This window comes from Pongo pygmaeus, chromosome 7 (assembly GCF_028885625.2).
Source record: "Pongo pygmaeus isolate AG05252 chromosome 7, NHGRI_mPonPyg2-v2.0_pri, whole genome shotgun sequence".
NCBI lineage: Eukaryota > Metazoa > Chordata > Mammalia > Primates > Hominidae > Pongo > Pongo pygmaeus.
In genome coordinates this window covers 65,710,326-65,728,649 of record NC_072380.2, presented here as the reverse complement: position 1 = coordinate 65,728,649, position 18,324 = coordinate 65,710,326, and the positions used below count along the sequence as shown (strand labels likewise).

The window sequence follows — 18,324 nt, the reverse complement described above, 5'->3', positions numbered from 1 at the left end:
TTACTTTATAGATCATTTAAGATAAAGAAAGTGCTGGGTAGGTCTTAATCATCCTGAGGTATTTTCTATGAAAGTGTTTTTTGTTTACCATCCCAGAAATATTTATTTATATTTTGGATACCACCTTAAATTTTCTAACTTTATGGAAATTTATTAAAAACAATATTGCTGTGGTGTATGCTTTAATTTTTATTTTATTTGACTTTATTTTGAGACAAGGTCTGGCTCTGTTGTCCAGGCTGGCATGCAGTGGCGTGATCTTGGCTCACTGCAGCCTCCACCTGCTGGGCAAAAGCCATCCTCCCTCTTCAGCCTCCCGAGTAGCTGGGACTACAGGTGTGCACCACCACGCCCGGCTAATTTTTGTATGTTTTGTAGAGACAGAGTTTTGTCATGTTGCCCAGGCTGGTCTCAAACTCATGAGCTCAGGTGATCCACAGCGTCCCAAAGTACTGGAATTACAGGCGTGAGCCACTGCACCGGCCTGTGCTTACATTTTTAAAGTAACAGTGCAGATATTTCCATATTCTTCCCATCTGTTTGTTCCATATACTTTCTTCCCTTTAGGTTCCCCTGGCATGTGAATTTGTAGTTCCCACCAAATGAGGGAATTTGTTTGGGAGTGTTGACTGAACTTGCATTGTGAAAAATAGTACATATGCTAATAGCTTATGCAAACTTCATCTACTTGTAGGACACTTAGGATTTTAGTTTATGTTGTGCAGATAGCCTGTTAACATGCAGTATTTTAGTTTTTAGTTTTTACAAATGCTAGCAACTTAAGAGATTTCATAATTTTCAGATGGGCCATCAACTGAGAAAGACCTTGACGAAAAGAAAAAAGAACCTGCAATTACATCGCAGAACAGCCCTGAGGCAAGAGAAGAAAGGTACTTCACAGTATAGACATTTATTAATATTGAAAGTCATAGTTTTACTTCCTGCATCAATTCCCCTGTCTAATGTTCCCCTATCTACACTCCTTTTTTTGTTTTCTAATCAAATGGAAGTAGTAAATGTATGTAGCCATGTATTCTAATTTATTTTTTTTTCAGATTTCTTGAACATTTGAGAGGTAGAAGACATTGAATAAATAAGAAGTTATTTATATTGTACTCAAGTTTAATTGAATGGGATTGCTGGGGTAGGCACTGATGGAATTGATAATGGAGGTAGTGATTAGGGATTCAAATGGTTACTTCCTCTATTTATCACATTTTTTTTTTAGATTTATTTTGGCCCTTGATCTCATTCTCCTTTGCATGCTTTTTTTCTTCCTTTCGAATTTAGCAATTTGTGGCCAGGCACGGTGGCTCACTTTGGGAAGCTGAGGTGGGAGGATCACTTGAGGTTAGGAGTTCAAGACTAGCCTGGCCAACACGGTGAAACCCTTTCTCTACAAAAAAAAAATAATAATAATTAGCCAGGTGTGGCGGCATGTGTCTATAGTCCGAGCTACTTGGGAGGCTGGGGTGGGAGAATTGCTGGAACCCGGGAGGCAGAGGTTGCAGTGAGCCAAGATCATGCCACTGCACTCCAGCCTGAGCAATGGAGTGAGACCTTATCTTAAAAAATATATATATATATATATATAGCAATTTGTTATAAGAACTTAAAATGTGAAGTTCGTTAACGAAGAGTTCAGATTGTCCCTCACCTCTTATGAGGCCTTTGCATGTGTTCTTTCCTATTACATGTCATGAACTATGCAGTATTGAACATGTTGCTTACTCATAGTTGGTTAAATACAAATCGTTCCTCTGTTCTTGGGAAGCTGGTAGGTTAACAGTCAACACTGATTTAAAGCAATGGTTCTTGAAAGTGTGGTCCCTGGAAGAGGAGAGAACCTGACAGCTTGTTAGAAATACAGATTCTCAGGCTCCGTCCTGTAACTACTGAATCAGGAATTCTGGTAGGGAGGGGCCCAGATACCTGTTTTGAGACAGAGTCTTGCTCTGCCGCCCACTCTGGAGTGCAGTGGCGCGATCTCGGCTCACTGCAACCCCCACCTCCCAGGTTCAAAGCAATTCTCCTGCCTCAGCTTCCCAAGTAGCTGGGATTACAGGTGCCCGCCACACCTGGCTAATTGTTGTGTTTTTAGTAGAGATGGGGTTTTGCCGTGTTGGCCAGGCTGGTCTTGAACTCCTGATTTCAGGTGATCTGCCCTCCTCAGTATCCCAAAGTGCTAGGATTACAGGCATGAGCCACTGTGCCTGGGCTTTTTTATTTTTTATTTTTGAGACAGAGTCTTGCTCTGTCACCCAGGTTGGAATGCAGTGGCGCGATCTCAACTCACTGCAACCTCCACCTTCCAAATTCAAATGATTCTCCTGCCTCAGCCTCCTGAGTAGCTGGGATTATGGGTGTATGCCACCACACCCAGCCCGTGTTGAGGTATTTAGGACATTAAGGCTACTACTGATTTTAACTTTGTTTCTTAATATTTTCCCAAAATTGATCATGCACTCTTCATGTTAATGTTAATGTCTCGTACACTATTTTTTGTATTTGTATTAACTATATTAAATATATATATTACACATATTAACTATATTAACTATATTAAGAGAGGTAAGTCAAAGTTGGGCTTAAACAGCAGTTGTTAATAAAGTTTATGCAATTTTTTCTAACGTATATATGTTTAGTTTTCTTAAATCTGGAATAGTTCCTCAGTCTCTCATTGTCTTTGTTTTTATTATTTTATTATTATTCTTATTATTTTTTGAGACAGAGTTTCGCTCTTGTTGCCCAGGCTGAAGTCCAGTGGCGAAATCTCAGCTCACCACAACCTCTGCCTCCTGGGTTCAAGGGATTCTCCTGCCTCAGCCTCCCAAGTAGCTGGGATTACAGGCATGTACCACCATGCCTGGCTAATTTTGTATTTTTAGTAGAGACGGGGTTTCTCCATGTTGCTCAGGCTGGTCTTGAACTCCCAACCTCAGGTGATCCGCCCGCCTTGGCCTCCCAAAGTGCTAGGATTACAGGCCTGAGCCACCGCTCCCGGCCTTGTTTTTATTTTTATTTTTTTTGAGACGGAGTCTCGCTCTGTTGCCCAGACTGGAATGCAGTGGCACAATCTTGGCTCACTGCAACCTCTGCCCCCCCAGGTTCAAGTGATTCTCCTGTCTCAGCCTCCTGAGTAGCTGGGATTAGAGGTGCACGTCACCACACTCAGCTAATTTTTGTACTTTTAGTAAAGATGGGGTTTCATCATGTTGGCCAGGCTGGTCTCGGAACTCCTGACCTCAAGTGATCCACCTACCTTGGCCTCTCAAAGTACTGGGATTACTGGCGTGAGCCACTGCGCCCGGCTTCTCATTGTCTTTTGTCAGTTTTACATGCTTGACGTGTAGGTATAGAGCCTGTCTGCAAAAGAAAATTACTGTGTGTGAAGTCTGATAAAGTAACTGATTGGTATCTATCTACACACCCTCCCCGCCCCCCCCCCCCACACAGAGAAATACAAGAGGATTGAGAAACGAATTTGAGGAGTCATGTAAAGAAAGATAGAAGGTTAAATCTAAGTTGCTTGTAACTAAGCAGGATTTTATATATTGGGTGCAAGAATTTAAGGAGTAAGTAATGTGTTTAAATGCTTAGAAAGGAAGGATCAGAATGTAGGAAGTGAGACCAGCAGTAGTGAAACTAGTGAGGAAAAGTTTCCCTCAGTCAATATGGGTAGTTTCCCTTGGTTCCTGTGTAGCATTTGGCTACAGACACAGAAGCAAAAGCATTTAATCAAAGTGTTTAAGAAGTGGATTTTTGGCTGGGTGTGGTGGCTCACACCTGTAATGTCAGCACTTTTGGGAGGCCAAGGTAGGGGGATCACTTGAGCCCAGGAGTTTGAGACCAGCCTGAGCAACATAGGGAGGCCCTGTCTCTACAAGTAATAAAAAACATTAGACAGGTGTGATGGCACATGCGTGTGGTTCCAGCTACTTGGGAGGCTGAGGCAGGAGAACCGCTTGAGCTTGGGGGTCATGGCTGCAGTAAGCCATGGTTGTTTCACTGTACTCCAGTCTGGGTGACAGAGTGAGACTGTGTCTCAAAAACAAAAAAAAAGAAAAGAAATGAGTTTTGGGGCCTGGCACGGTGGCTCATGCACTTTAGGAGGCCGAGGTGGAATTATCACTTGAGGTCAGGAGTTCGAGACCAGCCTGGACAACATAGACCCTTTCTGTACCAAAAAAAAAGGTTTGTTTGTTGGATTATTTTTTTTTTGGACACAGAGTCTTGCTCTTTTACCCAAGATGGAGTGCAGTGGCATAGTCAAGGCTTTCTGCAGCCTCAACCTTTCAGTCTCAAGCGAGCCCCCCACTTCAGCCCCCAAGTAGCTAGGACCACAGGTGCATACCACCATGTTTGGCAAATTTTTAAAACTCTTTTTGTAGACCCTGGGTCTCACTATTTTGTCCAGGCTGTTCTTGAACTCCTGGGATTACAGGCATAAGCCAGCTTGCCCGGCCAAAAAATATTTTTAAAATTAACTGGGCATGGTGGCATGCACCTGTAGTCCTAGTTACTCAGGAGGCTGAGGCAGGAGGATTGCTTGAGCCCAGGAGTTCAAAGCTGCATGAGCTGTGATGGCACCACTGCACAACTCTTGCTCTGTTCACCACTGTGAAAAGTCTTGCTCAGTTGCTCAGGCTGGAGTCTTTAAAAAAAAAAAAAAATGGGTTTTTAAACATTGGTTTGCTCATTTGTTTATCACTGACAGGCATTATGCTACATAATGAAAATACAAAGAAAAGTAAATCCTAGTTTTTGCTCTTGAGAAACTCAGTCTGATAGAGAAAAAAATGTATGAAAAGTCATCATATACAAACCTGTGTGAATCCATTATTTTGGGAATACAGGGGGAAATCAGTGAAGGCTTCAAAAAGGAACTGACTAAATTTAGAAGGTACTAATGACCGTCTTACCCACAGGCACCTGTTGGTGAAGTTTAGCAGTGGTTATGTTATGGAGAGAAGGCAAGGGAGTAGGTTCTTGCAGCATTGCAGCAAGCCACATCTATGGATGGTGGATGATTTAATCAGTCTTTGAAAAGGGTTATGGCAGCTGTCTTCAGAGCAATAAAGCTTAATTGTAATCATGAAGATTATTTTGGAAAGAACCCATTTTAGTGATAATCCAACGTAAGAAGCTACTCAGAAGCAATTGAAAGGATTAGGTTGACTGGAAAATTATAAAACTGCCTGAATGTTCATATTGAGGTGATGTTTCTGGGGAGAAACACACTATTTTGTAGCCTCATGACTCATCAGTACACATAGTATTTGTCTCACTGGGGACCTCACTGTCTAAATGGAACAAGGTTTTCCTTTTTCTTTTTCTTTTCTTTTTTTTTTTTTTGAGTTGGAGTCTCGCTATGTCATCCAGGCTGGAGTGCAGTGGTGCAGTCTTGGCTCACTGAAACCTCTGACTCCTGGGTTCAAGCAATTCTCCTGCCTCAGCCTCCCAAGTAGCTGGGATTACGGGCTTGTGCCACCACGCCCAGCTAATTTTTGTATTTTTAGTAGAGACGGGGTTTCACCATTTGCCCAGGCTGGATTTGAACTCTGCTGGCCTCAAGTGATTTGCCTCTCTTGGCCTCCCAAAGTGCTGGGATTACAGGTGTGAGCCACCATGCTCGGCGAAACAGGATTTTTCAAGCATTCTCTCTCTCTCTAGTTTTGGTTGAAAGCTGGGAGTGAACCTGGTGTGAACCTGGGAGGTGGAGCTTGCAGTGAGCCGAGATCGCACCACTGCCCTCCAGCCTGGGTGACAGAGCAAGACTCCGTCTCAAAAAAGAAAGCTGTCATTCTCTGGTCCCATCCCTTCATCCCTCTCCTTATACCAAGATCATTGCTTTTCATTTATTGTACTGAGCTATAATGGGTATTTTCTCTATTAAAAATATTGCTTAATATTTAAAATGAGAATCAAAGATAAAATGTTTAGTGTAAAAAAAAGGCATACTTGTCTCTTTACTAAATTGTAAAATTTTTAACTTCTTTTTCATCTGTATGCAGGCAATTTTTTTTCCCCTCACATAAAGGTCACTGAGATACTGTGTCATTTATTTAGGCCCCAAATTTTGTTTTTACAGCATGATAGTAATATTGTTACTTTGAGAGGATTGTTCTTGATTTCTCTTTGGGGTGTTTGTGCGTATTTCAGTACTTCCAGCGGCAATGTAAGCAACAGAAAGGATGAGACAAATGCTCGAGATACTTATGTTTCATCCTTTCCTCGGGCACCAAGCACTTCTGATTCTGTGCGGTTGAAGTGTAGGGAGATGCTTGCTGCAGCTCTTCGAACAGGGGGTAAGTCCAGTGCATGTTATTTCTCAGCCCTTTGGTCACCACCACCAACCACTGCCATCTCCAACTCCATATTGCTGTTTGATGAGTGTCACCCTGTGGATAGCCCACCCACTGCTGCTTAGCTCGGGGAGAAGTTGTTGCTGATACGGGTCTGTTAAGGGGGAGAGGAGGAGGAATCCTGGGGAATTTGCTTATTACTATGTAATTGTAAGAAATAATTCCCTTTAATACATAGATGTTTTCCCTGATTTCGTAGTAATGTACACTTTTTTCTCACAAATCTTTTGTTTCCCCACAATTTAATCTGCAAACTATGTACCCTGATCTTATATTGAGAGTTAACAATACTGAATTGTTAAATAGTATGACATATAGTATGAACGTTTTCCATTTTCTAGTTAGAAAAAGGGGGGGATGAGTCTTGATTTATATATGGGAGCTTAATTTAATTTCAACGTATCCAGTCTTAACATGTAACATTTTGGCTTTAAAGTTTTACATACAGGAATATTTATATTTTATACGAATTCATCCTTTTTCTTTTCTCTCATTCTGCACCATGGCTAGTTTGACCTGTTTTTCTCCTTACTCTGCCGTTTCTACTTTGATTTCCTTACTGTCTCTTTTATTTTTTCTTCCTAGTTTATTTCCTTCTATCCTCTTGAATATTTGTATAGGAGTCTTCTGAGTGTGTCTGTATATGTGATTGGCAGATTAAATGAATGATTTATTTGCATTGGAAGCCTGACTCACAGGAGACTAGACAGTTCTTTCTGTAACTTTCTCTACTCTCTGCTGGAGCAGCCAGAATTTATGGAGTTACGAAAGATGAATTGCCTGCTAGATCAGTTATTTCCTGTGCCTGAGGGATCAGGAGTCATCAGTGCAGGAGCACTGTGGGTATCAGGTGAAGCCCAGAAAAGGAGTCTAGCGGGCAGTGATGTGACCAGATTCTAACGAACTAAACTGAATGGCTTCTTTACCTCAGGCAAATGGGGTTTAAGAAATAAGAATGCAGTTTAATTACCTGGTATTAGAATTTTCTTTTAATCTGTTACAATAATTTGACAATTCTTTATGCCTGTTTTTAGATGACTACATTGCAATTGGAGCTGATGAGGAAGAATTAGGATCTCAAATTGAAGAAGATATCCTTTGTGTGTATATTCATAATTTTTTTTAATAAGTAATATTTATTGAACATATACAAATGCCAGGCACGGTTTTACATACAGTAGTCCTTCCAATGAATTAGGTGCTCTCATCCCATTTTACAGAGAGAAAACAGAAGCAGAAGAGGATTGGTCATTGTTCTAGATCACACAGCCTGACACTGACAAGGCTGGGATTCCAATGTAGGGAATTTGGCTCCAAGCCCATGACTTTGACCACCACGCTAGACTTTTTCCTTCATGTTGAAGCTGAATGAACTAGAAACAGCGAAGTTTAAAAGGACCTGGCTCTTTGGAAACTGAAATGTATAAATCCCTGGTAAAATTGCTTCAGATAGCAGGAGAGTGAAAATATGATTGAGAACAAGAAAGGCAAACCGATAACATAATTAGAAGAGATTACAAAATACATGAGAACATTGGGTGTATCTCATTGGCAATTCGAGAACCTAAAGAATTTTGCTTTCCTAGCAAAACACGAGTGTCCAAGATTGACTTTATGTACTTGGCAGGACAGGCTGTGTTATATTGTGGTAACAACCTTGAAATTTCAGTGGCTTAACACCACAGAGGTTTCTTTCACAGATTAAACTGGACAAATAGGAATTTATTTGTCCTATATGTTCATCACAGGCTAGCTGAGGACTCTGGGCTTTGGGTCATTGTCCTCTAGGACCAGGCAGGTGGAGTGGCCATTGTGAGTGGTGATGTGGCAGAAGGTAAAATGGATAAATTGCATACTGGCTTTCAAAACTACTGCTGAGGAGTGACATCTATTACTTCTGCTACCAGCCAGAAAGGTCACTTGGTGTCACACAACTTCAAAGGGTCATAATTGTTTTATGTAATCTGCTAGCTTAATTTTTCCTGTTGGTATAGAATTCAAAGTCTTCTTCTTCACTTTTTGTCTTGATTGTATTGTTTTCTTGGAAAGGAGAGGGACATCTATGTCATTTTATTTGTCTTGTTTTTCCTGTTATTGAAAAGGAAAGTACGATATTGATGGCATTTAAATTTTTCTGCCTTGTAGATTGAGACTGTAGTGTCTGAATTTAAGTTATGCAAAAGGGCATGGAAAGCACACACATGTAAATGTGAAGACTTCTCAGTTAGGGGGACCTCAGAGCACACACAGTCACTTGAGCTCATTATCCCAGGGGAAGCGTGTTCATGCTAAGCACCGGGAAAGGGCTCCAGGAGAGGGGTGCTGTGTGTGGGTAGGGGCAGGGAGCATCTAGGCAGCTGTGTAACATGAGATTGTCCTGGTTGAGGAAATGACCTTATTAAGAAGGGAGCTGTTCCAGGGTTCAGCTTTGGCATTGGCCTCTTCTGCGGAGAATAAGAGCCTGCTGAGGTAGCTCCTGCTGAGCTGGGGGAGGAGGTGAACCCTCACGGCCATGCTGAATGGTCTCTTCTCAGAGACCCTACGGGAACTGTGTGACCAGAGAGACTTTTAGGATCCTTAGTAGAATTCGGATTTGGGCAAGTAAAGCTTGAATAAGTTCAAGCTCCTTTTCAGACATGTGCTTTCTCATGTTGAGTACTTGAGTTACTTTTTGAAACCCTGTTGACTTGCATACTGCTGGCACTAAACATTTAGGAAATAAAACATGACTAGGCCGGGCGCGGTGGCTCACGCCTATAATCCCAGCACTTTGAGAGGCCAAGACGGGTGGATCACCTGAGGTCAGGAGTTTGAGACCAGCCTGGCCAACATGGTGAAACCCCCTCTGTACTAAAAATACAAAAATTAGCCGCACGTGGTGGCAGGCGCTTATAATCCCAGCAGCTACTCGGGAGGCTGAGGTAGGAGAATTGCTTGAACCCGGGAGGTGGAGGTTGCAGTGAGCTGAGGTCCAGCCTGGGTAACAGAGTGAGACTCTTTCTATCTGCCTTCAAAACAAACAAACAAACAACTACTTTACAGTGTAGAAGTAATATCACTATTATTTGCCAATTACAGCTCAAGGAATTAGATATAGTACCTTGTTTCTAACATACTCTAAATTGGAAACAGTTGTTGTGAATTGCTTAGAAATTTCAGGTTTTTTTTTTTTTTTTTAACATGCAGTGTCGCTCTGTCGCCCAGGCTGGAGTGTAGTGACCTGATCTCAGCTCACTGCAACCTCTGCCTCCCGGGTCAAGTGGTTGTCCTGCCTCAGCCTCCCGAGTAGCTGGGACTGCAGGCACCTGCCACCATGCCCAGTTAATTTTTTGTGTTTTTAGTAGAGACGGGATTTCATCATGTTAGCCAGGATGGTCTCGATCTCCTGACCTCATGATCCGCCAGCCTCAGCCTCCCAAAGTGCTGGGATTAGAGGCATGAGCCACCGTGCCCAGCCTCAGGAATTCTTATTTTGGCAGAATAGGAAAAAAGAGTGATCTTACTTTTATAATTTTGCCTTTTTTCCTTAATGGCCTGGTACCTATATATCAAGAAATAAGGAATACAGACATGAAATACAAAAATAGAGTACGAAGTAGGATATCAAATCTTAAAGATGCAAAAAATCCAAATTTAAGGAAAAATGTCCTCTGTGGGAATATTCCTCCTGACTTATTTGCTAGAATGACAGCAGAGGTGAGTATGCATGAATCTGAGGTTTCTATAATGTGATTCTGTGTTGTGAAGTGTAAAGCCTGTTATCATCATAGACTACTATATAAATATTGCGTATGTAATAAATTTCCGTTAGTTATTCTGATATATTTATATACTAGACAAATACTTAAGGTAATTGTGTCTTTTGTCAGTACTTTGCTCCTTCTCCAACTGTTTCCATGCTTTTAATGTGATTACACTAAATTATTTTCCAAAAACAAACGTGTTTTACTTTTTTTTCCTTCGAGACGGAGTTTCGCTCTTGTTGACCAGGCTGGAGTGCAATGGCACGATCTTGGCCCACCGCAACCTCCCCCTCCCAGGTTCAAGCAATTCTCCTGCCTCAGCCTCCCAAGTAGATGGGATTACAGGCATGCACCACCACACCCAGCTAATTTTTGTATTTTTAGTAGAGACAGGGTTTCTTCATGTTGGTCAGTCTAGTCTCGAACTCCCGACCTCCAGATGATCTGTCCGCCTTGGCCTCCCGAAGTGCTGGCATTACAGGCGTGAGCCACCACGGCTGGCCACCAAGTGTTTTACTTTTTATGAATTCTTGTAGAACCAGAGAGTTGAATCTCTAATTGCAAGTACACTTTGTAAGTGCTGACTTTTTTTGTGGTTAAACACTATAAAATTGATCACATCATATTGATTATTTCTTTTCTTTTTTTTTTTTTGATACGGAATTTTGCCCTTGTTGCCCGGGCTGGGATGCAATGGCATAGTCTTGCCTCACTTCAACCTCCGCCTCCCGGGTTCAGGCGATTCTCCTGCTTCAGATTCTCCTGCTCCTGTAATTTCCTGCTGGGATTATAGGCGTGAGCCACCGTGCCCATCCTATTGATTATTTCTTAAATTTTTACAGGGAATTATGGAAAAAATGAAATTTGTAGCTTGCTATTTATAGACGTGGTTGTTCATAGATATTAGCTATATTGTATCTACAATTTCACTGTTTTAGTAAACATTCAAGAGAGTGAATTTTTCTTCTGTACACAAACATACCTCAGATACATTGCAAGTTTGGATTGGACTACTGCAATAAAGTGAATATTGCAATAAAGTGACACACAAGAGTCACACAAATTTTTTGACTTTGCAGTAGATATAAAAGTTATGCTTATACTATAATCTACTAAATGTACAATAGCATTACATCTAAGAAAACAGTGTACACCTTATACCTTGCTAAACAATGTACACCTTGCTAAAAATTGCTCATGATCATCTGCGTCTTCAGCAAGTCGTACTGTTTTTCTGGAAAAGGGAATTGCCTGGATGTTGACGGCTGCTGACTGATTAGGGTAGTGGTTATTGAAGGTTGAGGTGGCTGTGGTAATTTTGTAAAATAAGACAACAATGAGCTTTGCTGCATTGATGGAGCAAATATTCATGAAATATTTCTTGGTAGCTTGTGATGCTGTTTAATAGCATTTATCCATAGTAGATGTTCTTTCAGAATTGGAGTCAGTGCTGTCAAATGCTACTGCTGCATTATCAACTAAGTTGACATATTATTCTAAATCCTTTGCTGCCATTTCAACAATGTTCACAGCATCTTCACCAGGAATAGGTTCCATCTCAGGAAATCACTTTTTGCTCATCCACAAGAAGTGTCTCATCTGTTCAGCTTTTATTATGAGACTGAAGCAACTCAGTCACATCTTGAAGCTCCACTTCTAATCTTCCTTCCCATGCTTTTTCCATTACATCCGTGGTTACTTTCTTTCTTTTTTTTTTTTTTTGTTGGGGGGGGGGAACGGAGTTTCACTGTTGTCACCCAGGCTGGAGTGCAGTGGTGTGATCTCTGCTCACTGCAAACTCCGCCTCCGGGGTTCAAGCGATTCTTCTGCCTTAGTCTCCTGAGTAGCTGGGATTACAGGCGCCCGCCACCAAGCCTAGCTAATTTTTGTACTTTTAGTAGAGACAGGGTTTCACCATGTTGGGCAGGCTGGTCTCAAACTCCTGACCTCAGGTGATCCACCCGCCTCGGCCTTCCGAAGTTCTGGGATTACAGGCGTGAGCCACCGTGCCTGGCCTCTCTGCGGTTACTTTCTCCGCTGAAGTCAAACCCCTCAAAGTCATCCATGATGATTGGAGTCAACTTTTTTCAAACTCCTCTAAATGTTGATATATTGACCTCTTCTCAATGAATCACTAATGTTCCTAATGGCATCTAGGATGGTTAATCCTTTCCAAAAGGTTTTCAGTTTACTTTATTCAGATCTATCTGAGGAATTACTTTTTGTAGGAGCTACAGCCTTGCAAAAAGTATTTCTGAAATAATAAAACTTGAAAGTCAGTTGGGCATGGTGGCTCACACCTGTAATCAGAGGAGTTTGGGAAGCCGAGATGGGCAGATCACTTGAGCCCAGGAGGTGGAGACTAGCCCGGGCAACATAGCAAGTTCCCATCTCTACCAAAAAAAAAAAAAAAAAATTAGAAAAATTAGCTCGGCATGGTGTGGTGCGTTCCTGTAATCCCAGCTACTCAGGAGGCTGAGGTGGGAGGATCACTTTAGGCCAAGAGGTGGAGGTTTCAGTAAGCTGAGATTGCACCACTGCGCTCCAGCGTGGGCGACAAGAGTGAAATCCTGTCTCAAAAAAAAAAAAAAAAGTCAGAATTACTCCTTGATCCATGAACTGCAGAATCAATGTTGTTGTTAGCAGGCATGAAAATAACATTAATCTCCTTGTATGTCTCCATCAGAGCTATTGGATGACTAGGCATGTTGATGACTAAGTGCATTGTCAATGAGTAGGAATATTTTGAAAGAAATCTTTTTTCTGAGCAGTAGGTCTCAACAGTGGGGTTAAAACATTCAGTAAATCATACTGTAAATAGATGTGCTGTCATCCAGGCTTTGTTGTTTCATTTATAGAACACAGACAGTAGAGGTAGCATAATTCTTAAGGGCCGTAAGATTTTCAAAATGGTAAATGAGCATTGGCTTCAACTTGAAGTCACCAGATGCTTTAGCCCCTAACAAGAGAGTCCTTCAAAGCCGTTTGAGGCTTTGAAGGCAGGCATTGACTTCTTCTCTTTAGCTGTGAAAGGCCTAGATGTCACCCTCTTCCAGTATTCATCAACATTGAAAATCTGTTGTTTAGAATAGCTACCTTCATCAATGATCTTAGCTAGATCTTTTGGATAACTTGCCATAGCTTCTGTATCAGCACTTGCTGCTTCACCTTGCATTTTGTACTATGTTATGGAGACAGCTTCTTTCCTTAAACCTCATGAACCAGCTTCTGGTATCCTCTTGACTTTTCTTCTGCAGCTTCCTCATCTCTCTCAGCATTAAAGAGTTAAGGCCTTGTTCTGGATTAGGCTTCGGCTTAAGGGAATGTTGTGGCTGGTTTGATCTTCTGTCTAGGCCACTAAAACGTTTTCATATCAGCAATAAGGCTATTTCGATCATTATTCATGTGTTCACTGGAGTAGCACTTTTAATTTCCATCAAGAAATTTTCCTTTGCATTCACAGCTTGGCTAACTGGTGTAAGAGACCTAGCTTTTGGCTTATCCCAGCTTTCCACATGCCTTCCTCACTAAACTTAGTCTTATTTCTAGGTTTTGATTTAAAGCGAGACATGTTGACTCTTCCTTGTCCTTGAATACTTAGAGGCCATTGTAGGGTTATTAATTGGCCTAATTTCAATATTGTTGTGTCTCAGGGAGTAGGAAGGCCCAAGGAGAGGAAGAGAGACTGGGAAAGAGTGGAGCAGTCAGAACACACACAACATTTGTCAAGTTTACTGTCTTGTGTGGTCAAAGTTAGTGGTGCCCCTAAAACAGTGATAGTAACATGCGAAATGACTGATCACAGATCACCTAACAGATACAATAATAGTGAAAATGCTTGGAATATTGTGAGAATTACCAAGATGTGACACAGAGACATGAAATGAGCACATGCTTTTGGAAAAATAGCGCCAATAGATTTGCTCAACACAGCATTGCTGCAGACCTTCAATTTGTAAAAAATGCAGTAACTGCAAAGTGCAATAAAATGAAGCACAATAGCGCAGAGCAAGATAAAGCAAAGTGTGACTGTAGCTAGTAAAAACTGGTGTGAGAAGATGACTCTGGCATATTCTATACATTTCTTGCCTCAAAACTGGAATCATTCCTCCAGAGATCCCTGACTTCTTTTGGGGGTGGGGTGTAGGCAATGCTATTAGAAACTATAATCTGGATACTGGAGGTACTCGTTGTAGGTTTACATTGTTCATAGTGTAATCGCCTGACAGCTTCTTCCTGCCCACTGCACAGACAAAACCAATTCACTGAGACTGCGCTATTGTGGTTAAGAGTTTTATTAACGCAAGGCTGGCCATGCAGGAGACGGAGTTATTACTCAAATTAGTCTCCCTGAAGACTTGGAGGCTAGGGTTTTACAAGAATAGTTTGGTGGTGACTATTCCTAGGTGACTAGGGAATGGGTGCTGCTGATTGATTGGGGATGCAATCATATAGGGATGTGGGAACTGGTCCTTCTGTACCTCTGGGTGAGGGGCCTGAGTTCTGGAGGGGTCAGTCTGAAAAACATCTCAAAAAACCAATCTCAGGTTCTACAATAATAATGTTACCTATAGGAGCAATTGGGGAAGTCACACACTTTGTGTCCTCAGGGCACATGACTCCTGAGCAGTGAGGGATTATAGAAACTATGTCTACATTTCAGCAGAGTTCAGGCCCCTCCCATAATCCTAATCCTCTGGCATTTCATTAGTTTTACAAAGGTGATCTCAGGCTCTGAACAAGGAGGGATCAGTTTTAGGGAAGGACTGTTACCATCTTTGCATCAAAGTTAAACTATAAATTCCTTCCATGGTTAGCTTGGCCTGTGCCCAGGAAAGAGGAAGGACAGCCAGCCTGTGACACTAGAAGCAAGATGGAGTCAGCCATGTTCGATTTCTCTGACTGTCATAATCTTTGCAAAGGTGGTTTCAGTAGCCTTTAAATAGTACTTAAATCCAATTTTCACATGTAAACTTTTAAGTATTTGAAGAAATTTTTAAAAGGAATTAAACTCTTACAAGGCCTGTGAGGAAAAATATTAATTTAATGCTTTTAAAACTTTAAAGGTTGATATGTGGTTTATTATTATTATTAGGCTAATTGAGCATAAAAGCATTCAGGATATATATAGAAGGTGTCTATAACTGAGTGGTATTGCCCCCTACCTAATAGGAAATGGCTAGTGATGAGCTGAAAGAGATGCGGAAAAACTTGACCAAAGAAGCCATCAGAGAGCATCAGATGGCCAAGACTGGTGGGACCCAGACTGACTTGTTCACATGTGGCAAATGTAAAAAGAAGAATTGCACTTACACCCAGGTTTGTGATTGTTTATAGATTCTTATTTTTATATAAAAATGCTTGCAACTCCTGTTTTAAAATAAATACCAAAGATAATTACCAGTATGGTAGTCCCTCACTTATCCATGGAGGGATATTTTCTAAGACCCCGAGTGGATGCCTGAAACCACAGATAGTACCTAACCCTATGTATACCGTGTTTTTTCCTATACGTATGTACTGATAAGTTTTATTTTAAATTAGGCATAGGAAGAGATTAACAATAATAACTTAATCAAATAGAATAATTATAACAAGATACTGTTATGAAAGTAATATGAGTGTAGTCTTTCTGTCTCTCACAGTGTCTTGCACTGTACTCACCCCTGTTCATTTGATGAGATGAGGCGAAGTGAATGATGTAGGCGTTGTGACTAAGTGTTAGGCTGCTATTGACCTTCTGATGATCCATCAGAAGGAGGCTCATCTGCTTCAGGTGGTCCTGCCTCATCAAGCCCTGATGATGTGGATGACTAATGGGTAGGTAGCATTATAGTGACACACATTGGATAAAGGGATGATCCGTATTCCAAGTGAGACAGAGTAGGATGGTACAGGCTGTCCTCATGCTACTCAGAACAATGTACAGTTTAAAACTGATGAATTGTTTATTTCTGGAATTTTTCATTTAATATTTTCAGACCACGGATAACTGAAACCATGGAAAGCAAAACCATGGATAACTGGGGACTAGTTCAAGAGGAGATAAGATTTCTTTCTTAAGTGTAAGAATGATTTCTTTTAAAAAAATTATTATTTTTTTTTTGCGGAGATGGGGTCTTGCTGCGTTTTCCAGGCTGATCCCAAATTTCCAGACTCAAGTGATCCTCTCACCTCGGCCTCCCAAAGTACTGGGAATACAGGCATGAGCCTCTGTGCCTGGCCAGAATGCTTTCTTAATACTGATTCTAGTTAACTAAAACCAAGTTGATATATTTATACTTTCACAGAAATAGTTACTATGAAAGCTATGTCAAAATTTATAAAATATAAGAATAAAATGACCATGTTCTTTTTAAAAAGTTCATAAGCAATTGTATTGGTTACTAGGTAAATTGGCCATAATCCTTTTTATTTTGCAGGACTATATAATTTAAGGAAAGTTCTTCACTCTCCTCCACATGGCTTATGAGTACTTTAGGCTTAACTGGCTTCTGGATAATTGGTTCATTTTTGTAATATTAATAACTTACATTTATGTACGATATGACTGGCCTTTTTATTCTTCAGCAGCTGAGAACCATGTTATAGTTATTTTGGTTGCATGTGCATATGTGAAAATTGTTTTTATTACTATCTTAATTTCATTTGCCAAATAGGTTTTTGTGCTATGTTATCTGCTGTAAACTAAAGATTGTCTCCTTAAGGGACAACTTACTATGTTTCAGACAGTAGATTTGGGGAACTGATTTTTTTCACTGATAGAACATTAAGCACTTAAAAAATAGCATCACTAAAATCTAAAGGGGCCTTTACTTAAAACAAATTTTGTTGGTAGTTATTTTTGTGGTTAAAAATTCAAAAAGTACAAAAGGTTATGAGTAGGAAATTCCCTTCCCACTTTTGCCTGTGGCCACCTCATTCTCCCTCCCTGAAAGTAAAGCAAGGTTACTAGTTTGTTGTGAAACTAAGGTATTTTATGTGTATACATGCAAATATTTTTGTTTTCCTTTTTCTTTTCTTTTCTTTTTTTTTTTTGAGACAGAGTCTCGCTGTATTGCCCAGGCTGGAGTGCAGTAGCGCGATCTCGGCTCACTGCAAACTCCGCCTCCCAGGTTCATGCCGTTCTCCTGCCTCAGCCTCCCGAGTAGCTGGGACTACAGGCACCCACCACAACGCCTGGCTAATTTTTTTTGTATTTTTAGTAGAGACGGGGTTTCACTGTGTTAGCCAGGATGGTCTCGATCTCCTGACCTTGTGATCTGATCTGCCTGTCTTGGCCTCCCAAAGTGCTGGGATTACAGGCATGAGCCACCATGCCCAGCCTTTGTTTTCCTTTTTCTAAACACATATGGAAAATGTTATATGAGCTTCTGCCTCTTTTCTACTATTTACAGACGTGTAATCTCCATTTTCAGATATACTTAATTTAACCAGTCTGAAGTCATTTACCTGTTTGAAGCCTCATTAAGTCACAGTTGTGTATTTCCATGTTTCATTTTGTAGCAGTTTTGCTACTGATTGTTACTAAAATGCATCAACACTGATAAAAGTGGTCTCAGAAAATTCTGAGTTTGAATTGCTGTATTTTCTTTTAGTCAGGTAGAAATATCTTAACAATAAAAATTGTACCCTAAAAAATGCCATCTATTAGAAAGTATTAAGTATAAATAGAAAGTCATTTAAAAGTTAAAGCTTCTTTAAAATGTAAAAAGTAGAAGTGATATACTTACATAATCAAATTATAAATAGCTAAGACAAAAAATATAAATACCAAGTTTGTTTCTTTTAGCAAAAAGAACCCAGCCTAAAGTTGAAGCCAGTATGATTTTCTTAGAATCACAAAGTGTTCTCTTCAGATAGAAAACTCTCGAAGTTCTCATGGAAATAACAGATGTAAAAGAAATAAGTGTAACTCTTGATTACTATGTACCTGGGAGGAGATTAAAATTTTTCCCAGAGAGCAAAAGATTCCTCATGTCCACTTTTAGGGCCCTGGATATCAGAATTAAGTATATGTAAAGTATAGCAGGAGTTTTCAAACCGTTTTCATCTGAAGGCCTTAAGTGAGCAGAACGCTGCTGTTCTGAGGATGGTGCTACTTTGCCTTCCTTTGGGCCTTTGAGTTGGAAGGCACGTTAATAGTTTACTGGTGTCATGAACCTTTGATCTTTGAAGTGGTGATAAACTGGTATTTTATCATCTCTTACGGAATT

General features: G+C 40.6%; 1 protein-coding gene across 1 annotated transcript in view; it reads left to right on the top strand.

The window, feature by feature from the left end:
- TCEA1 (transcription elongation factor A1) overlaps positions 1–18,324 on the top strand; it is a 58,025-nt gene that overhangs the window by 30,140 nt on the left and 9,561 nt on the right. Inside the window, exons 4-8 of the mRNA XM_054497700.2 lie at positions 803–890; positions 6,163–6,308; positions 7,400–7,456; positions 9,907–10,061; positions 15,281–15,427. Of these exons, the coding sequence (XP_054353675.1) occupies positions 803–890; positions 6,163–6,308; positions 7,400–7,456; positions 9,907–10,061; positions 15,281–15,427 (593 nt within the window). The remainder of the gene's footprint in view (positions 1–802; positions 891–6,162; positions 6,309–7,399; positions 7,457–9,906; positions 10,062–15,280; positions 15,428–18,324) is intronic.